The sequence below is a fragment of the Ixodes scapularis genome, unplaced genomic scaffold (genome assembly GCF_016920785.2).
Source record: "Ixodes scapularis isolate PalLabHiFi unplaced genomic scaffold, ASM1692078v2 PGA_scaffold0__279_contigs__length_252992795, whole genome shotgun sequence".
Taxonomy (NCBI): domain Eukaryota; kingdom Metazoa; phylum Arthropoda; class Arachnida; order Ixodida; family Ixodidae; genus Ixodes; species Ixodes scapularis.
In genome coordinates this window covers 41,401,845-41,424,237 of record NW_024609835.1, presented here as the reverse complement: position 1 = coordinate 41,424,237, position 22,393 = coordinate 41,401,845, and the positions used below count along the sequence as shown (strand labels likewise).

The 22,393-nt window shown below is 47.6% G+C and overlaps 1 protein-coding gene and 1 pseudogene across 1 annotated transcript in view; both read right to left on the bottom strand.

Annotated features, from left to right (window-relative positions):
• Nucleotides 1–9,680: 9,680 nt before the first annotated feature.
• On the bottom strand, nucleotides 9,681–10,614 carry LOC121836707 (annotated as a pseudogene).
• Nucleotides 10,615–11,336: 722 nt separating this feature from the next.
• LOC8025846 (disintegrin and metalloproteinase domain-containing protein 10) overlaps nucleotides 11,337–22,393 on the bottom strand; it is a 37,251-nt gene continuing 26,194 nt past the window's right edge. The window contains exon 7 of the mRNA XM_042291733.1: nucleotides 11,337–11,383. Within this exon, the coding sequence (XP_042147667.1) occupies nucleotides 11,337–11,383 (47 nt within the window). The remainder of the gene's footprint in view (nucleotides 11,384–22,393) is intronic.

Below are 22,393 nucleotides of genomic sequence, written 5' to 3'. Positions count from 1 at the left end.
GTAATTAAGTGGAGAATGCTTGTTACCTGATTTATGAAGTGGAATCACCTTCCCGACCGTCCACTCAGCTGGAAGGCAACCATTATCGATGGTCTGTTGAAAATTTTTTTTTTTTTTTTTGCAAAACGTGCGACGTCTGGCGGATAGGAAGAACTTTTCTACTGTCAGGTGCGCTAAACAATCGATGCTATACGATTTTGCGGTGGACGAACATTTGAAGATATTCCAAATTGTTTTAAGTTATCGCACAACAACAACTTCTCAAGCTTAACAAAAAAAACTGCGTGTGCAGGTGAGCTGGTGGATGCTGATCACGTTGAAAATAATCCGGGAGTGTGGTAAAAGATGGGAAACTTCGTGGAAGAAAAAGGACGCAGGAAGGTGTTTCTAGTGTTTTACTCGGATAATTTTCAACATTCTTAAGCTTCTTGCTGTTGGGGTCGTTCCTACACGGAACGCAGAGAACGCCTCAATCGAACCAACGCGTGAACACGATAGTGCGTACACTCGTGATTTTGATTGGCCGTGCACCGAAACGCCCCACACGCGTACGTTTCGGTACGTCACTCGTCCTACACGGACGAGTGACGCAGTCGTTTCAGTCATGTCACTTTTATTGTCTGCGCACCGAGATAGTGACCACGTGATTGAAACCACGACGTCACCCTTCCAAATGTCATTGTTGGCAGGATTCGAGCGGGCGAAAATTGATCTCACAAGAGATTTCGCATTACCATATCACCGCATTTAGAAAATGGAGATTTAATTTCTCTATGCGGCGCCACAACATTTAACAATACCAACATTTAAAAATGCGTGACAGAAAGACGAGAAAAAAAAAAAAAAAGAACTATTGAAACAAATATTTGCGCGATCGGACCAAGACAAACAGAAGGCGTCGAAAGACGAAAGTCACGGCTTCTAGAAATCCTTCCCGAATCTATAGTCGCCAATAATAATTTCGCGATAATATTGTCATCCATTCAGTGCATTTAATTTTCTTAGTTATTCGTTTCTGGTATGCTTATCGTGTGAGCGGTGCCGGTGCGTTAGTGTATAGGCTGTGCGTTCTACAGTTTTTTATTCGTGTATTTGTTCTGAATTCCCTCTTAGACAATGCTGTTAATATAAGTTTCTGAAGTATCGTGAGTATATAAATATATAGTTCTAAATCCGGCGTCACAGTGTTTACACATCATACTAAAAATACTCACCCTTGAATGGGTTGCCGTGACGAGACAATCGCATTCGAATCTGTCTGCAGAGTGCTGTTTGCATGATTTATAATCAGTGTAAACCCAGCTGAAGTGTCTGCGCGGGCTTGAAACATTTTAAAAATAACTTAAGCTACCCGTTTCATTTAGTAAAAGTATAAGGTTATATGTTTACCTGTTTATATTCGAGACGGAAAACGGCAATCTTAAGAGGCGACGCTCATAATTTGATTCCAGACGAAATGAATTGTGGTGCTGAGAAGGAATTTCGGTTCTTTTATTTTGTAACGATATCTTCATATGTTCTCAGGTCCCGCCACATCATGGCAGTGGTCGCGCGGGAGGACCCCAACGTCCTCTGCGTCTGCAACCTCATAAAGGACGAGGAAAAACTCTACCTATTCTGCGAAGAGTTCGGTCTCGCCCCGAAGACACGGCCGCCTGGGGTTGCGGGTGGAGCACGAGGGTCAACAACCGCGAACCGTGTTTACAGTAAGTTGCGAAGACTTGCGCTTCAATGCGGCCCGTCCCCAGTGCGCCGGAACAGTGACAAAGCGCCGGCTGGCGGCCAAGAAAAAAGGCGTTCGCAACCAGATGCGATGTGGCTCATGTGACCTACGGCTCTCGGAGCTCAACCACGGGCCGAGCGGCTCGTTTTTCGCGAGGACCGACATCCTGGGGAGGCCCAACGTCAAGTTATCCCGTGCCGAGGTGCTGTGGTTACTCTTCACCAAGGCGAACGACCTCACGAAACGGCAGACCAGGCAGCTTGTATACTTGGCGAGTGTGCCATGGGCTCCCAGGTACAAACTGACTGGTTCTGTTACGTTCGTGAGGACGTGGCCGCGACGAGGGCAGCGGTGCCACGGCTGGGGGGCCCAGGCCAGGTGGTCCAGGCCGACGAGGTCCTCTTTCGCGGCAAAAGGAAAGGGAACGTCGGTCGCCTCCTGGTGGGCGACAGTTTTGGTCCTCGCAGGTCCAATGTCGGCGAGAGGGTCAGTGGGCACTGAGTCTTCGGAATGGTCGACGTGGACACCGGGGAACTATACATGATCAGGGTCCGGAGACTCGACATCCCGACCCTGTGCCTGGAGATCCGCAAGCACGTGGCGCCGGGGACGACGATAGTGACGGACGAGTGGGCGGCGTCCCGGAGGATTCCTGCGCTGGAGGACGCCGATGGTACGGCGCTCGGCTACGTCCACCTCACGGGAGGCGCCCACACACAGAACATCGAGACCGCCTGGCGTCCAGCTAAGTCTCTCCTGGTCCGTAACACGAATGGCTGGTGCGGACCGGGAGCGAACACGCACCGAGGGCGAGCCGAGGCGGACCGGATCCTCCAAACGTACCTGGACTAGTGCTGGTGGCGGTCACTGATCGGGCTAACCAGGCGCGAGGACCCGTTCCTCCGCATCCTGGACGCCATTGCCAGTGCTAAGGTTATGGGCTTATGGCTAAGGCTGACGATTCAGATTTTGCCTCCCATTTATACGCCCCTAAATGATCTACTAGTGGAGATTAACGTACACTGTAAGTGCCTGCGCGTCTACTTAGAGCCAATCTCTGTGATCTATACGAAACCACCACAGCGAATGATGAGGCGGATCATCCGTTTATACCTAAAAATGAAGTCTGCAGTGCGCTGTGACATTACGCAATGCAAAGCGTCATGCATGCATTGCGTAATGCCACAGCGCAGACTTAATTTTGAGGTCTAAACAGATGTTCCGCCTCATCATTTGCTGAGCTGATTTCGTAGATAGCAGGGATTGGCTCTTCGAGTATTTTGCGGGTAATTGCAGGCATTTCTTAGAGTGTGGAAGTTTAGCTAGTTGGTATGCAGCTATAATTAAAAACAAAACAGCTCAGAGAGGAGGACAAAGTAAAAGATAAGTGTCCTGTCGGTTATCTTTTACTTAATCCGAAGGGTCCGATCTCCCCTGACGTTTTTATGGGCTTCGGATCCAGACAAAGGCGGCAGATAAAGTAAAAAATGAAAGCCGTTTACAACTCCCTGTAACGCCGAATTTGAGCGCAGCTCTTGAGGAGGAGGAGGGAAGGGTACTGGGGGGATCAGTTGACCTCGGAAAGGGGGGGGGGGTCACGTGACTTCGGGGGTCACGTGACCTGGGAGATCACGTGACCTCGGGGGGAGGGGTCACGTGACCTGGGGGGTCACGTGACGATGACGTCATCAGTGATGATGACGATGCGGATGCCGATTACGTCATTGGCATCCGCATCGCCATCGTCATCATGACTGATGACGTCATCAGTGACGTCACTGATGACGTCATCGTCATCGTCACTGATGACGTCATCGTCACGTGACCCCCCCCTAGGTCCTCCCGAAGGAGCCCGAGGTCCTCCCGAAGGAGCCCGAGGTCCTCCCGAAGGAACCAGAGGTCCTTCCGAGGTCCTCTCGAAGGAACCCGAGGTCCTTCCGAGGTCCTCCCGAAGAAAGCCGAGGTGCTTCCGAGGTCCTGCCGAAGGAACCCGAGGTCCTGGGGGGGGTCACGTGACGATGACGTCATCAGTGACGTCACTGATGATGTCATCGGCATCCGCATCGCCATCGTCATCATCGCTGATGACGTCATCGTCACGTGACCCCCCCCCCTAGGTCCTCCCGAAGGAACCCGAGGTCCTCCCGAAGGAACCCGAGGTCCTCCCGAAGGAGCCCGAGGTCCTCCCGAAGGAGCCCGAGGTCCTCCCGAGGCCCTCCCGAAGGAACCCGAGGTCCTTCCGAGGTCCTCCCGAAGGACCTCGGGTTCCTTCGGGAGGGCCTCGGGAGGACCTCGGGTTCCTTCGGGAAAATTTACCCATAATGCACCGCGCGGTTACGCCGACGGCGACGGCGACGGCGACGCCGCTCAAGCCGGAAACGGGCGCCTAAGAGCTGCGCTTGAAAATTCTGGACCAGGTCTCGCTCACACCAGTGAGCGAGACCTGGTCCAGCCCTACACATCCCCTAGGGGTGTGAAGGCACTCCCTTAATTCGCAAGTACTCCTCTATTCTCATTCCCCCCCTCCCTCCCCCCCCCCCCCCCCCCCCCCCCCCCCTTTCCTAATTTCAATTCCCGGGGAAACCTCTGGCTCCACACCCTATGGGCTTCGGCTCTGGGCATCAGGTCGCGCTGAACTAAGGTTATCTCCCCTGAAGTTCTATGGGCTTCGGCTCCGGACGAAGGTGGCAGATCCGAAAATAAAAATTCTGGACCTGGTCTCGCTCACACCCTATAGGCTTCGGCTCCGGGCAGAGCCAGACAACGCTAAGCAAGGGTGCTATCTCCCCTGACGCTCTGTGAGCTTCGGCTTTAGACAAAGGTGGATTGAAAATAAACCATTTATTTGAATACCCTACTCTGACTACTCTGACTAGCTTTATTACTTTTATTCGCTTTTGGGTGAGTGCGTCATGAGATGTTTCATTTGAAGTTTCAGGAAGCGGTTGCTACCGGGGGGCTTGTTTGACCTCAATTTGAGCCAGAAGCTCGAAAGAGGGACGGAAAGTGGAGAAACATCGCCTTTTGACTTTTTTATTTTTCGTGCCCATCGCTAACCCGCGCCGACTCATCTCAGTAATACGAAACGACCTTCTTTTTGGGAGACGCTTGGAAAGTGGCTCCCGAGCGCAATGGTTTCGTCTTGGAGCAACGAAGGCGAAATAGCTCGCAAACACCCCCCCCCCCCCCTTTCCCTGAAAAAAAGAATGCAGCATTATTCTTGAAGCATGCTCTGAGGCGTATCTATGCTTCCATCTCAAAGACAGCTTTGCACGAGCACTCCCACAAGAGAATTGCTTTTGAAAACCACCCCCTCGCTCCCGTGCCTTATTCAGATCTAAAGTAGCTTATAAGTTATGACATAGAGCGTCTTTCCTTTGCAATCTCGCACCTTTTGGCTCTAGGTGCCGCCAAAGAATTTCGGTATCCTTGCAGCAGTACGTCGAAACCTGCTGCTGTAGGCTGCAAAACGAAGAGGTGCTCCGCCAAGCACAAGTGAAAAAAGCGAGACCGGTATTGTAACGTTTGAGGAGCCGTATATTTAGTGGTGAGAACTGCTTATGACGATCCCGGCACGTCGCAGAAGGGGGTTGTTTTTCTTGTCTTTATACACACACACAAAAATGCTTTCGATGGCATGGCGGCTTCTACTGTGTCATTTTACAGTCAGGTCCTCCATCCCGCGCTCATTGTCTTTCGCAGCACTTTGACTGCGCGTACCTGCGTGAGCACTCGAGAAAGCTCGCGTTGGAGGCGGAGCTTCAACTGCGCTCTTCGTCTGTCACTGCAACTGTAGTGTTTCGTTTTGTGCGCCATAAATAGTGCAAGACGCGTTATCAGAACTGTTTTTAAACGCCCAAAAACAAGACAAAATGCCTGTATAATTACTTAGAGTAATGAGATAAAAGGAAAGGAGCACGCCGGCGGCGTCGCCTCTTTCGCCTGTGTTCGTATAGAGAGCCTACAATACATTGTAGAGAAGGTCCAAGTCCACCTCAAACCATGGGGAGCGTATGCAGTTTGATGGCGGACGCCTTCATCGGAGATTGGAGACTTAGATCGTTCCATTAGGGTCATAGCAGAGAGGGTAAAAAGAGGGAAAAATGCCCTCCTCTCACCCGCATCTCGTCTGCTCCGCCGAGTGGGCGGTACCTAGCATCCGGCTGGCGTACAAACTGTTTAAAATCGCGTCATTTTGGAAATTTCAAGCGCAAATGCGCATATTTAGGTATGCCAGTTATCGTGTAATACTATGCTAGATAAAGAGACTAACAGGGTCCAATTGCGCTGTTATCTGCGTGCAAATAAAAATAAATAGGGAAAACTGTGTCAGACTGGCCGGTCTCTCCGGCCGTCCGGCGAAAAGTGAATCCGGTGACTGTACCTTTTTTACTATACAGAGTTTGTACTGGTGTAGGCCTTTAGCGACCATGAGTGGATGTCTGAAATAATAAATAAAAACGTGCTTTCCTGCGGCAATACACGCAGTAGTTAAGGGTAGTACTGCCGGCTGACTCAACTGCTAGTTAAGTAACGGAAAAAAAGATATGTCAGTTGATCATTTACCGAAGTAGAACAACAGAGAACTCTAGGCTGATTTTGGAGTAGCCATAACTATTCTAAGAACGCGAACCACTTCACAACCGTAGCCACGAGTGAGAGTTCGATGTTCCGTACAGCCCGCCGATACAGCCCAAAGATGGAGAATGGCAACCTCCCGTTTTGTCGTCTGCTAGCGGAGTCGGGCGCGTGCCCTCTCTCTCGTTTTACCCCGCCGAACCCGCTGAATTTCCCGGATGTATGAAAGGGGCGCTGCTGTCGAACAAAATGGTGCCGCCCAGAGAGCGCTAAATGGAATTCCCCAATCTCCGATCGGAGACTATAGGAGGAAACTTGGAATGAAGGGCGTGCTGGAGGTCCTGCCCTTACGCGGCTCCCTGCCGCACAACAAGTCCCGGACAACCGCTCGGTCGCGACGGAAAACGTCCGCGGACGACCAAAGCGTTCTCACCTGTAATTGTAATCCAGATTCTCTGATTATTCGCTGCCCCTTAGCGGTTCCGGGTGATGATCGATTTGAACACAGTACAAGCATCTTCGCACATATTCACGAGCAGGAAGCATAAAGCAGTACTGATTTATTGCAAATCGGACTATATTACGTGACTTTCAATTTGTTGTGATCGTCTGCAAGCAGAGTTACTTATCCAGTGTTACTGCGTAGTTCTTGCCGTCTCTCTTCGTTTTCCACCTGTCCTTCGTTCGTTTGGCACGTATATCCCCCATACTGGGAAGCGCCGACGTAGTGTTCGCGCTAACAGTGTCCGACAGTGCATATAAATACATGTACGAAGTGGTTTTAGCACCGTTTTTCATGCCACGATTTTAAAATAAAAACGCCGTAACTGACCAATTATTTTATCTGCGTGTCTGGGAAATGTTCCAATGTGCCTAGTAGGTACGATTTATTCGTGATATTTGCTCTTATAATCGAGCGCAGAGAGGAAATGCACTCGCTTTTTTTCGTAGAAATGCATTACCGGAAGTCAATTTCGAACTGCTTGCAGTCTGCTTCAATTTGCCACAGCACACTAGCGCCAGTTGAACCTCTAGCGTACATTATAATAACTCTATGGCGGCCACCATGTGGCCGCAGGTTGGGAAAAAAAAGCGTTTTTTATTTTACGATTACGCAGCGAAATAGAGGTATTTTGGGGTATGGTGGCACTTTTTCTCTTACTTATGCCGAAGTAAACAATATAAAAAATACAGGCTGCACATTCGTTCAGTGTAAAAATCATTGCACCGCCCCTTTAAGACGAGTCCAGGGTCAGCGCATGTATTAGAGCGCTAACACTGAGAAAAAGCATACTCCTTTGCCGTAACGGTTTGAGGTATACACCAACTCGTTTACAAACAAACCGGAGCGCCCCTAGCGGACGCCACCGGCGCCGCGCATGCGCGATGGGGGTGTGGGCAAGAAACTCGCCGTCGCCCATAAACAAACCATTGAAATGCGATGTTGTCGGCGTCGGTGTGAGTCCCCGCGCTCTTTTTCGCGTTGGAATTGTTGACTCTACGTCCTCCTAACAATGTCTGACTACTTGAGCGGCTTCAGCAAAATTAACGAGGCTCGTTACATTGCAAAACTTCGCGTAAATAATCTGACATGCGGCTGTTCATTCCGCGTGGACGCCGCAGAATGTACGCTAAAGCCTCATTCACATGATGAGATTTCGCTCGCAATTTTCAGTAGCGACGTCGCTCGGGCTGCAAAAGCGTGAACCGTAGCTGAGATAGTCGACGTCGATACTGAAAATCGCAAGCAGAATCTAACCAAGTGAATCAGGCATAACAAGTCTGTGATGGCCACTGGTAACAATGATCAACATCTCCTGTTTACTGTTTACGTCGAGCCTGCTTACCAACCTTTTAAGTCTTTTGAGGCCTGCACTTACTTCTTATCGCAAGTACCGGCCCCACGTTTGGTCTATACGGGCCGGTGTCCTCTAAAAGAGCGGACGACAAGCAGAAACGTCTGAAAGAGCAGACGACAGTTCGAACGATCAGGCGGCCGTTTGAACTTGAAGACTCACTGAACGTAGTCCGCAGGTGGTCCGTACAACTTGACGGTTTTCCGGCGTTCATGTTGGAACAAAACAAATAAATCTGATGACCAGAAGTATCCGTGAATTCAACCCCAAGTGCTTCCCGCCCAAGCAATCGTGGTCCGACGGCGTCTGGTTTTCCCTTTTCACGGCACATATCCACGTTCTCGGGCAAACCGAGCGCATGAAAACTGACCTTCAAACCTTTCTCGACTCTTCTGGGACAACCCTAGTCACAGCATTTTGACGAGAAGGCAGGTTTTTGTCTGGTTCCCTTCAAAACAACGCAGGAATACTCGTCTCACATGGGCACTTCCGCCCACAGCCCGGAGCGGAAGTGCATCCGACGCGCCACCACCGCGCCATGACGTAACAGAGATGAGTTCGTGTATAGTTCCGGAGTCTAGTTATCCTTTGCCACCAGCTGGCGCAAAGGTTCTTCTTGGGACTGACGCGTTCTAATTGTTCTGTTTTCCTTACGCTCCGTCTAGTGCACCTTACACTCCACCCAGAGCCTTTGATACTGACTCCACCATGCCATGAGAAAGTCGCATTTACACCGGAACCACCGAAGATTGCACCCACAAGTACGACATCCCCCGAGTTCTCACGCGCTTACCTTGCGCGACCAAGCCGCTTCTCTCCGGGCAGTCTCCCCATGTGTACACAGTTTTTTCACACTACCACATCGTATGCCTTTACCACGCTGGTACGGCAAAGGGGCGAGTTTTGTTTTGTTTTTGCTTTTAGCTGCTTGGCAGTGCAACGGTTTTAATGTTGAAAGAATTGCCAGTTTGCACTTTTTATATTGTTTATACAGGCCCAAGTGACCAAAAACGCGTCACCTTTCCAAAAAACGGCTATTCTGCTGCGTAATCGCAAGGCAAAAAAACGAATTATTCGCCGATCTGCAGCCGCCTGTGGCGGCTACGGGAACTAAAATGACGGCGTCTCTGGGGGATGCGCGGAAGTCAACAAAACCTTTCCCCCTCCGCTGCTACACTCGCCGTCAGCCCCGTGGCGAACCGTCCCTTCTGTTCATCGCTCGCCGCGACCTTCGACGGGGCTAATCCTTTGAAAGTCGATAATCGCGGAGGATGCGGCTGGGGTCTCTGAAGAGAGGGCCCAAGGGGAAACCCCAGGAACCCCCAGAGTACGTCACTCGAAAGTCGGCGTGGAGAGTTGAGAGGCACCTCGACCTTCGATTGGTTTTATTTTTTTTTTTTAAATAACAACTAGCGCTCGCAAGAAAATGCGGCTTTCGGTTTTTCGTTCCATGGGTGACGCAGATTAATTTCCGCAGTTAATTGGCCAAAGTCTGAAAATCGTTGCACTGCCCCTTTAAGGAATTACAACCTGAAATGCTTACCTGCAGGTCACATGCATGACAAGAACTACCATGCGTTTTACCCGCATGTGGTAATCAATTTCTTCGGATTTATTTGAAAGTAGGTAGCCCTTCATATAACGGTCTGCAGTTTGTTCTACAATGTAGTGTAAGGTAGACTGACTTGGGAAAGAAGATAGGTTCGTCCTGGAATATGGTAATTTTATTTCGGGAGAAAATTTCAAGTCCATGTCGCAGGCGAAGTAAGAACGGCGCCCATCTTGTATGACTATAACTATAAAACATGGTTTTGGTGGCCATCATCAGGCGGCCTTCGATTTATTTGCTACTGATATATATGTTGTCCTTACAACTTTATTGTCCTATGCAGTACACTCTAAGAAAGCTTGAGCGTGGGCTTTTCCGCAAAGCACCTGGGAAACCAACCGCTACAATCTAGGGAGGGCAGTCTCGGAGGATGACGAGTCTGAGAATATGTTAGGGCCAGAAAGACAGTCTGCGACACACACTGAGCACGACGCGTTTTACAGTGCTCAGTGCCGTATAGCGCAGACTGCTTTTCGAGGCTTCGACATATTGGTTATCCCAAGTGCTTTTTGGGAAAGCCCACGCTCTCGATTTCTTAAAGTCTACTGAAACCTAAGGAAGAGCATGCTGGTGTTCTCCAAATTCAGTCTTTCTGAAAGGGAGAGAAAAAGAAATAATATTGTAGATTGCAATACGTGACATTACGCATGGACGGTATACTTACGAAGACATTCAGCGGATGTTTGATGGTATCTTTGAGTTTATAAGGGGGCTTTTTGTGAGGATTGCTGCTCGGAGTGTGCACGGCGAAACAACGGAAGACGAGCACCATGAACCATGCGGATCCCAGCAGCGCAAATGCCGACCAGAACGGATGGTCCTGCCAGAGAAAGCACACTTTGTGGCATGTACTGCTCATGTCCGCCTTAAAACATTGTCTCAATGCCATCTTCTAAACGCTGGTTTATGCGCGAGAATGGTGATTAAGAAATTAATTGCACTCCGGTTAAAAACCTTTGTTTGCCACCTGCACACCAGCTGCACATCAAACCTGGACATCAGCTGTCACTGATGTGCAGGTTTGAACCTGCTACGTCAGTTCAATCGGAGCGTTACAAACAACGGCTGTACTACTTGTGATTGTGATTTGCTCGTAAGAAAAACAGCGTGCCGTGATTGATGTTTTCTTTTTGTTTTGTTTTGTGGTCTGCGGGTGTGTTTGGTGTCGATATATTGTATCCAATGTGAGGAAAGTGTTTTGTCGCGAATAAGTGTATTTGACTGGTTCAAGGAAGGACGCACAAGTGTCAGCCATGAAGGAGCTGGACGCCCGTCCACGATTGATGCTGCAGCATTGAGCGTGCCCGTGAACTGACGCTGCCAGACACACGAGTGACAGTGGATGACGTGGCAAATCATTTTCATATCAGTCAAGGCCCTGTCTACGCAGTATTCCGTGACGCACTTGGGTTACAGAAAGTTTGTCCGAGATGTGAACTGAAATGTTTACGCGTATATTTTTTTAATCGCCTTCGCGCATTGTACTTCGACGGAAATTAAAGTGCAAATTATATTTGAATAAGTTAACTAGAATTCACTGTCTGACGAAAGCGTCTGTCATTGCAATTCGTTACTCTTGACCAAAAGTGCAGCAGTTGCCAAATTGTTCTTTAATATCTGAAATCGTAAAATGTGTACTACAATTCTTTTACACCGACTTTGTAACGCCGCGGAGGTTATTTTTTGTAGAGCCAGTGGCAGGCAAACAAGTGCAGCGTGCCTGCCTCACTAGACGCTTGATTGGATCGGGAAGGCTTCTCCAAACCCGGCACGCGGGCCAGATTCGGCCCTCAGAGTCGTTCCGACCGGTCTGCAGATGGACGCGGTCTGTCCACGCGCACTATAAACGCAAAAAATAAACGCAAAAAAAAAATGTGCGAAGATATTAGGACATGTCAAAATAAGCGTATATGTATAAATGAATGAACTCAACTTACAAAACTGCCCATTGTATTTTTATTGTTTATGTTAAATTTGGATACCTTGTATTATGTTGCATTTTGTTTTATGTATGTATATTCATCTGCGCAGTCCAATAGACGATATGCGAAACTGCTTGGTGGCCTGACAACACTGTGGGCGCGGCCATCTTGGTAGCGTCGAGTTCCTTGAGTGTCAGTTTCTCAGCATTTCCAGGGAAGGGACGCTTTGTCACTGATTGTGATTCAGCAACTTTATTGTTTTCTTATCTACGATCACCCCAACGTTGACAAAGCACTATACTCTGTTCACCAGACTAGGAGCTCCGCCTTCAGCGCGAGCTTTCTGCCCTTGCTAACACAAGTGTGAACGCACAGTAACCCGCAACCAAAGCACTGCGGAAGCCAGCGAGCTCACGCTGAAGGCGGAGCTTCTAGTCTGAACTATGGCTTTCATCTCTGAGGACACTTTTCAATTCTTTTTTTGTTGCGAAGACACATGAAGTCGTGCGGTTTAACGGTAGACTGCTTCACGCCGATACATGCAACTCCAGGTTTTTTTTTTTTTTTTTTTTTTTTTAATTGTTACTGGCGAAAGATTTATTTGGTGGAAATTTCTGAGTTCTTGTAAAGGAAACTGAGTCCTGGGGAAAAAAAAATGCAGGTATTGCAAAAAGCTTAAATTGATTTAGGTAGCATCCACCTCAAGCACAGTTGACGTTTGTCGCGCTAGTTGATGAAGATTTGATCAACCCTGCCAGGTAACTGCAGTGATTTTCCCAAAAACTACTCCTCCCCCCTTTCCTCTTCCCCTCTCCACGAGTTCCTCTGCATTAGAAATTTTAACACCGGCTGCGACCATACAACAAAAAAAAAATAATAAAAAAATAAGAAGGACGGGGCCATGAAATGAAGTTGACGTACGTAGCGTAACTTTTTGCCGCTGCCGACATCGAAGTTTTTGTCACTGCGATGAACCTAAGTAAGTGATATAATAGAACATGGCGTCCGACAGAAGATACAGCAAAATTCCGTCTCTGTGAGAGTTGAGAAACAGAAACGTCGTCCGTGTCTGTCGTGTTTTCTATTAAACATAACCGCGCTTTAAATATCCAAGAATATTTTATCAACGAATTCTCCTGTTTAGTTAAAGAAATCGCTGCTAAGCAATGATATTGTTTTCTGGCTGTCCACAGTATTTTTTTTAAATATATGACATTTAAATGTTTACTTTGTGGTGTTTTTTGCTTTTATTGTTCACTGTTAACCATACGCATCTTCAATCATGGTTTGTGGCGTAGATTATTAAAACGGTTAGGTTTTTGCCTCGCTGCACAACCTTGATCTCGTTCGCGTACATTGAGGTTTTTTCGCGTAAAGAAAAACTTAGGCCAACACTAACGTGCACCAGAAAAAAAAAATTAGAAACAAGATTAGTAAAACTTTGTGAAGAGCTTAGGGCCCTTTTCAATATACTCCGTCTCACCCTACGACGGAGTGAAGCCCAATGGTACAGGCCGCCAGGTCCAATCACGAGCCTGTTAGAAACCATTGGGTATATTTGCTCCACTGTCCGTATCAGTGCGCCAAGACGCGTCATGCGGAGACGGGTTTTTCGTCTGCTTGTCGAGCCCTCGCGGCGGCACCGTCTGCTTGCTACTACTAAAGACTAATGAAGGAATTAAATACCGTGCGGAAGTGATATGGCGAAGAGAACCCGGGATTAGAACCAGTGGGTACTATACTCGCGACAACTTTTCTTGGCAATGCGGTGGAGGGTACAGGCACGCGTCCCCTTGGAGCGCTGAATAAAGCTGTGCGCGGGCTCTCCTCCTCTCCACTGTATTGCCAAGAAAAGTTGACGCCGAGTTATAAGAAATGGAGATGTTTCGGATCACTGTCGAAACGACTTTATGTAAGTGTTGCCTGCGCGCCCTCCACCTTCTTCAAACAGTTAACATGTTTACGAAATGTCGCCATGAATGTTTATGAAACTAAACACCATGTACTCTTACTTCACCAATATCTAGTAGCATGCTATCACAACAGAGAACCATATGTGTAAGATCAGCGCTGTTTGTACTCTGCGTATCGGAATTTCTCTCGCGCACTCTTTTGCAATGCGGATGCAAACTTTTCCGAGGTAGCGCTCCGCCCGCCAGCCTTCTGGCCCTAGTGGCCCAGTCTATTGTAGGGAGAGGTTCACGCGTGCGATAACACCCGCATGTTTTTTTTTGTTTTTTTTCGCGTTGTCACTGATTTTTTTTTTCTTTTTTGAAAAGCTGCGTGTAAAGTAACACATAAAAAAAAATTGTTTGCGTTCACGTCACGCACGAATCGAAGGTTTATCGCTGCATCCGCAACAAAACGCAGCAACGCGTTGGCATCGCACCTCTCGCACGAAGCGCGGTCGCTTGTTTACATCGGTTCTTTGCCGTACGGATCACTGGTTTAGTTTTCTCGCGGGTATCAAGATGGCGGATGTAGTTCTTGGCGCGCTACTCGATGGCGCTCTAGATTTAGCATATCGCATATTATGTTCTCTATAATTTTGTGAGTTGCTCCCTTACTGTTTGTTCTTAAACGGCACCACAAGCTAACGTATGATCTTGGAACCTTTGTAACCCCCTAATAAAGTTGAAAACGAACGAAAATAAACAAACTAAAATGTCTCCATGTCGAAGTGGATGTCGGGCGTACCGCGATGTAGTCGATGGTGGTGCTGATGGCTTGGCCGCCGAAGAAGAAGCGCTGGAGTCGGGTGAGGGGCCCGTCCGGGTCGATGGAGCGGCACACCTGGAACACGTCGCAGTAGCCCCGCATGGCGTCGCACGCGGAGCCCGGCTGCATCCGGAGGCCGCAGTGGTTCCGCATCCGAGGGATGGCGCAGGCGCTCTTGCACACGTCGCCGGCTGCGCACCCCGTATGTATGCATAGACCAACATGTTGTTCACAAACAAGTTAGAGTTGGCCCACACAAGCTGTGGGCATTGCGCGTGCGCAGAAACCGGGTCCGTTCACCCATAAGCTGAGACTAGAAGCTCCTTCAGCGCGAGCTTTCTGCCCTTGCTAACACAAGTGTGAACGCACTGGCACGCGCAAGCAAATTAAGCAGTGCGGAAGCCAGCCAGCTCACGCTGAAGGCAAGGCTTCGAGTCTCATATACACCTTTTCCACGGAGGCGCAGCCATCTTGAATGTTGTCACTTATGGTATGCGTTAAAACTAGGGGTGTCGCGAACCGGTGAAGGTTCGCGGTCGACCAGGTTCGACTTTTTCGAACTTATTGTGAAAAGTTCGACACAGGTTCGACACAGGTTCGACTCAGGCTCGACTGCTATGCGCATGCGCGACAGGTTGGCCAGTTGGCTGCGGATTGTGATGGCTGGGGGTGAATTAAGGGCAGCACTGATTGGTTATTTCAGTTAATACAACAAAAGAAAAAATAAGTTATTAACTTGTTCAGCGATTAGAATTAGTTTCTTTCAATACTACCTTTTGCGAAATCCCCCAAGCGCTCCGACCCACGCGCGAGGAATTGTGGGAGGGACTGTCCCTCGCCTGGCCGCTCTGCCTTGAGATCGCATTGCCTTGTCGCTTGTCTCATCTTGATCCTCTGTTTTTCGATTCATTACCTATTTTTATTTATTCCAGTGTATTTTTTATTGCTTCTAAGTGTTTCTATTCTCTTCTGCGCGCGATATTTGTTGTATCTATATAGTATTTGTGTCTTTATTTCGCCTTTTTCGACGGAAGTGCCGACGGACAACACGCCGCTTCGCGCGTCGTTCCCCGGGTGAGTACTATCGTTGCTACCATTCCTATCGTGCTGTTAGCTGTTCATTTTGGTTCATTTGACCCGCTTGCAGTCGAAAGGAGCTGTTTATGAACACCCGCGCAGATGTCATAGGGTTAGGCAGAGCTCTGAATCAACAATCGCGACGCGAGAGCCCAGTGCACGCGCTGTGATTTGGCCGCCCGCGCTCGCTCCGTTGACTCGCACTGTAGCGTGTGCCTTCGAGTGCCGCTTACTTAACCAACATACAGCACGGCGCTTTGTCGCCGCGAACCATTTGTTCGAATGTTTGCGAAGCTGAGTCATATGCAACGCTGCGGCGCCTGACAACTGCGCGCTCAGGCGCGATCCCTTCGCAAACACCGACGGCTCAATGTCGCGGCTTGAATGCGCCTATAACATGGATTCGTAATCTATCTTCTGAGCGGTTGTCAGTTGCCAACGCCCTTTTTCAAGTGCAGACATGTGTTGCCGCGAATCCTTTGTCCGATTGCCTGCGAAGCCGTAACACCGTTTGTCCTATCCAACGTGCGGTGCCTGACAAACTGCGCGCAGCGGCGGGAGCTTTTCGCAAGCGCCGGCTGCCCAACGTCGCGGCTTGTATGCGTTTATGGCATGCCTTCTTAATCTATTTGCTAAGCGGTTGTCAGTTGCACACACCCTTTTTCAAGTGCAGAGATGTGCTGTCACCCAGGCAGTCATCTTGAAACTCGTAGTTCCTTCGATAATTTTATTTCTCGAGTCAAGATGTCAGCTGAAGCTCGAGTCAAGATGTCAGCAACTGACAACCGCCGAGGAGACTGATCATGATTGCATGCCGAAGGCGCATATACAAGCCGCGACGTTGAACCGCCGGCGCTTGCTAAGGGCTCGCGCCGCTGCGTGCAGTTGTCAGGCGCCACAGCTTTGGATGCCGAACGGTGTTACGGTTTCGCAGGCATTCGGTCAAGCTTGTATCAAGGTCTGGCCACACTGTCCACAAAGTCGAACCGGTCGAATCTGGCTAAAAGTTGGAAGGTTCGTCGAACTGGTTCGAACGAGTCGAAACCCGAAAGTTCGCAACACCCCTAGTTAAAACATCGTTTTGATCTCTCCACGCCGATGAAAGGTTTACACAAAAAATGCGTGATTGTCACACATTCTTGTTTTGCCTCGCCTCTATTTTTTTCGCATATTCAAGGTTGAAATCTTTCTTTATTTTTCCTCGCCTCTATTTCTTGTTTTGCCTCGCCTCTATTTTTTTCGCATATTAAAGGTTGAAATCTTTCTTTATTTTTTTTTTGTCCCGCATACCAGGTACGAAACCCACGTGATTGAGAATGAAAGAAAACGAAAAGCGTCTATAGAAAGAGCGTCTTAGCTGAGACTGGGTGAAAGAAAGCCTGCCAAGCCTGGGGCGCGCGAGCGCTTGAGGCCTTGAAACTCGACTGACACCACTTTACTCGTGCGCTAGCTTTGGCAGTGCTTTCTTTCACCCTGTCTTAAAGGCGGGGGCTCAAAATTTTCTTCAGCGTGGCAGAAGATTCCCCCTCTTTTCTTTTTTCCTTCTCCCCTTTCCTCCTCCATTTTCCTCCTCGCTTTTTACGGCCTTCTCGCACGAGTGCTAATAGGCTTACCGGCCCCCCGACAAAATCTCTGTAACCCTTCAAGGTTCTCTGCTTCAATCCCAAAAACCAGGGATTAGTTAGGCAGGCTGGATATGAGCTCGGAAGGGTTCGGGCTGGCTCGCTTTTCTTCTTTTTTTTTCTTTTTTTGCTCTTTTTCTGCAGTTCTAAAACACACTCAGATAGTCAACACCAACTAGCCCAACAACAAGTTATTTTACATTCAGATACTTTCGCATGCGGCCACACACGCTACACCACCGCATATTTATCTCGAGTGAACGGAACTTGAACATCACAGCAGAAGGAAAAAAGATGGGTATTTTTATCCGAACTTTGAGCTCTACCCAGAGAGTTGAAAATTTATCGTTCTAAAAACGGCACACTGAAGAGTGATTATATCACTATTGTGTTTTTTTTTTTTTTTTTGTACAAAGTAATAATCATGAGTAATTACAAGTCAAAGATATTGCAGTCAGAGGGACCCAGTCTGACCATTTCTGGGGCATAATATATAGGTTCGTACTACAGGTGTTTTCTAGAGTGACGGCCGCCTCGTTGAAGCTACTAAGAAGAGTAAAAACACTTCCATAAAAACTTAAACGGTTTATGGTATGTTTCATCTATTTTCAGCCTTTGAAAAAGATTTCTTCGTGGCCAAACGTGCATTTAGTTTCTGTCGACAAATGTAACTGAAAACTTGACACCCGACAAATATCTTGCGTATCAGCAAAGAGAACGGGAAACACGGAGATAGAACCGCAAAATCACAATTTTCTTCGCGTAAAATAGTGCAACTAGCAATATTATGCCACTAGCAATATTATGCCATTTATTAAAAGACAGCAGGTATTACGAAGTTTTCATTCTCTTCTGTTCGCATTTGTTCGCTGATGAAGAAACGGAATGCCCAGATAGCCTCTGCAGCCCTTACATAATTGTTTGGGGCTTTGTAAGGGTGGGCGAAGGCCATCTCCAAAAAAAACCCAGGAGTTCGGAAGGTGTACTACCGCATGTTTTGGGGCTGCTTGGATAATTTAGGCGTCTGGCGTTCCCCGCCTACTTAGAAAAGGAGTGGAACAGCGGTCAGCTCAACGTCGTCACCAAGCGGGAAATCATGCCGAAATGTGTCCTTGAACACGTGCGAGATCTTTACCCGAACCCAGCCGGGATTCGCCACAATTAATCTACGAAAACAAATTATAAAAAGGGGTAGGCTTAAACGATTTGGCAGTTTTTGAATATAGTCATGCGGACTAACTGTCCACAAGTACGGAAAGAAATGCAGTAGAGATGCAGAGCTCTATTGTGTTCTTTATGTCCATACTTGTCTTTCGCGCTGTACGCCAATTAAAATGAATTCTGCAATATCTGTAGATTATGCCTGGTTATGTTGTCTTTAAAAGAAAAGTAATCAAGCAAGTTCGGTATCGTGCCACAATTTGTGCATATACAATTTTATGTGGAATTCAAATTCAAAACAGTACTTCCGCGGGAAATAATGCATCCGTCGTTCTTCGTCTTCCTGAAGCTATGAACTACCGATCCCGGCTACAGGACTTTTGGGTCCACAAAATATCACGCTCAGTAGAAAATTCGCCTTTTCTACCAAAAGTACTGAAAATTATTTATTTTTTAAACAGGTCGGGTGGTGATGCGTGTTTGAGTGTAGAACCGTTGACTGGGCACTGGTTTGCGCCAAGAGTGCAGTGCTTCCTTTCATGCTGCCCGCGACGACTGTTGAAATTTGAATATAGTAGAAATAAAATCAACTGACAGCCTTAGAATTATTTTAAACTTGCGCTTTTTTCAGGCATTAAGATTTTTATCGCACCTTTTATTCATTGTCGTCTTCGATAAGGGAACAACTTGCCGAGGAGGCCGCGCTGTCCGCGTACGCGCCTTGACAGATAAGGTCGCGAATGCTTTTCACGAATCTTTAAAGACAAAGCATAAAAATGAAAGACGCAGCCACTTTACGCCAATGAATTAAGCCAACTTTATGTTTTGGGTAGACGTCTTGCGAGAGTTGCAGTATTTTTAATTATGCCTAATAAATTAAATGTTTAGGACTAAGTACCAAACTTTTTTAGATGTATTAAGTACCAAAATGTCATTTGGAAAGTTCTAGAGCTGCTCGAGAAACACCCGAATTAGCTGTTTGCAACGTGATGCGGCTCGCGTGGCTTCCTTCTGACTGGTAATAAAGCTTATGAAACATGACAAAATACCCCGTGATAAAGCGCCCGCCCCATCATAAACTCAATTTCGAATGTCCCGGGATTTGTTTTCATAGGCCGGAAAAAAAAAGAGAGATGCATGCAAGACGCGTGCCCCACGCTTTGTTTATATCAGAAAAGAACTGCCCTCTATTTTATATACAACGTTTATTTTTTTTTTTTTTTTCACCTACTAGATATTAGAAAAAAGGTGGAAATTAACGTTTTGTGGATGTGAGCTAAACGGCCAGGCGAAGATTGGGTTCAAGAAAGAACGCAACAAAAACCGACTGATTACCTAACGTTTCTTAATAAACTTTTTGATTATAAAAGAAAACGGGATAGTTGATTTAAAAAGTTGTTGGGCGTAATCGAAAGCCACCAAATTATCCAGTGAAAATTAGCGCCATTGCGGTTTGTGTAGGTGAGCTATGCGGCCAGGCGAGGATTAGGTTCAATAACGAACGCAACTAAAACCGACCGATTGCCTAAAATTCGCTAATTAACCTTTTAATTAGAAAAGAAAACGGCATCTTGTATTTAGAAAGTTGTTGGCCATAATCGCAAGCCACCAAACCGTCCATTCTTAAAAAGATGTAACGCGCGTACACTATTATACGGTGTCCTCCCAATTTGGGCGCGAAAATATAGTTCTGATTTTATGTGGGCTCCATCTCCGCGTGGCACAGCCTAACGCCATGAAGCTAAAGCGACAAATCATGCGCATCGCTGTGACAACGCCACTGTAGAAGGGGCGAGGAGTGCGGTGGCCGAAAAGATTGCAGTAACACGATTCGCGTCCAAATTAGGCTTTTTAGGACGCCGTGAGCCACTTCACGTCCACTACATCTCTTTAAAAATGAATGATTTGGTGTTTTTGATGACTATAGATAAGGCAAAAACCGCAATTGCGTAACTCTGACGTCTTTTTTAGAAATATGTCTAGTCGTTAAAAAAAATCGCCCTGTATAAGCACGATTGTAAGGCAGTTCTTTACGTCCGGCGACATCATTACGGCATGGAAGGAGACGTTGACCACAGATCATACTCTGTGTATGATCTGTGGTCACTGTTTTTTTGTTTTTTTTCGTACGATAATGAGCAAACATTTGATACCAAATAAAATAGATTTAGCATTCACCAAATTCGGCTTGTTTACTTGATTCAAATCGATATTTGCTTTGATTACACTTATTTTGTACCCGCACAGGCCTACTTTATTCCCTAATGAGTTACAAGTAATAATTACATTGTTTTTTGTATTTTTTTTTGTCGTGCGAGGTCATCACAATTTATTATTAACAATCGGAGCTATGCGATTACGCGGAGGAGGCGCATTTGAAGATATTCAAAATTGTTCTGAATACACAAACAACTTCAAACGTTTTGCTGTTTGGGTCGTTTCCTACACGCAGGACCAATAATAAAGTCAACACCTTATAGAGGAGACTATTTCTATCAACTTAACGCGCAAACACGATGTGAAGCGTGTCTGCGTACGTTGGAAAAGAGATACTGGCGAGCACACCATAGCGTCGAATGTCCATGCATCAAAATGTCCGTGCACCGAAATATCCGCTCACCGAAAAGTCCCACACCGAAAAGTCTTTGCAGCAAAAAGTCCGTACACAGAAATTTCTGTGCACCAAAAAGTCCGCACCGAAATGCCCTACAGCAAAACGCTCTACACCGAAAAGTGCTAGACCCACTGCGGATGGGATCCTCCGTCACCTCTGCCGGTTTACGAACCATGATGATTCAGAACCACTGGTCTATGGAGCGCCATCCCTCAAATACAGAAAACGCCGCTCGTACTTCCCGTTGTCGCCATGAATCCGCCTAAACAACGAAAGATGCCAAATCAGATATTTGTATTAAAATTGATACCTCAATGACTACTTCTTTGAGCAGAACAAGGCATTTGTGCTCTCACAACAGCAAAGAATCGTCTTCCAAACCAATGCTAAAAAAGAGCCAATGCAACTCGTTGGGAAGCGCAAGTGCCAAGCTCGCTCAAAACAGCTACTCGGTTGGTTCAGCTCCTTGTCGCAGGTGTGCCGGCTGGCTTCTGGATAATCTTTTCAAATCCTCGAAGCTTTCATTTCCTCCACCCCAAACTTGTAAAAAAAAAAAAAAAAAAAAAAAAAAAAAAACAGGCAGCTGGCAAAAAAAAAAAAAAAGAATCAGAAAATAGCAAGGAGGAAACGAGAGGCGATTTCCTCCTTTCACAGTGGCGAGAAGGAAAGTGAGGGTCGGGTTCCTTCTCTCTGCTTGCGGGCCGGCCTTTAACTGACACCACTATCTTCATGTGCTTCAGGTGCTCGTACCTGTGCAGCCAAACACAGGGAAGTTTGTTTCTGAGAGGAGCCAAGGACATCGCGCCTCCATCGTCATGGGACTGCTCAATAAACGCAGGGCGTCGCGAGAGCATCTTGATCGCTCCCCAGTCGAAGAGATTACGGAAGCATCCAATAAAAAAAACAAAAAAACACACACAAAAAAAACTTCGAACTATGAATCACGAAGAAACAAGCGGGAACCGCCTCCTTTGAGACCGAGACCACAAAGCCATCAATGCACGGTGATACCCATCGCCCTTCTCATTGGATGAAATGATTAAAGCGAGTCTAATGCTTGGTGCTTTCATAGTATTGCGGTGCGGTGTACACACATGAGATTCTGAAAGGATGGCATGCCTCCGTGTCTCTCCAGACAGGCACTCAAGTGGCGTGTATAGAAGGCGCATGTACTCACGGCGTTCCTGACAGCTCAACACGCAGAGCTTATCCGGCGTGAGGTCGTTTCCGCTGAGCATGCACTCGGCCATGCCGTACTTGTTGCAAATGGAGCCGGTGCACTCCCCGGCCAGGCAGACTTGCGTGTTCCTGTTGCACGCCGTCATGTTGGCTTTCCGGGTCGCGTTGGGGCAGCTCCACTCGATCCCGGTGAGCACGGGTCAAGGCTAGCTCCAGAGGCGTGGTTCCGCGCGAGCACACCGCGAAATCGAACTAGGGGCGGGTAGAACGGAAATCGGCGTCTTCTCCTGCTAATTCACTTCATTCTGCACGCGTGAGAAATGTAAAAAAGGTT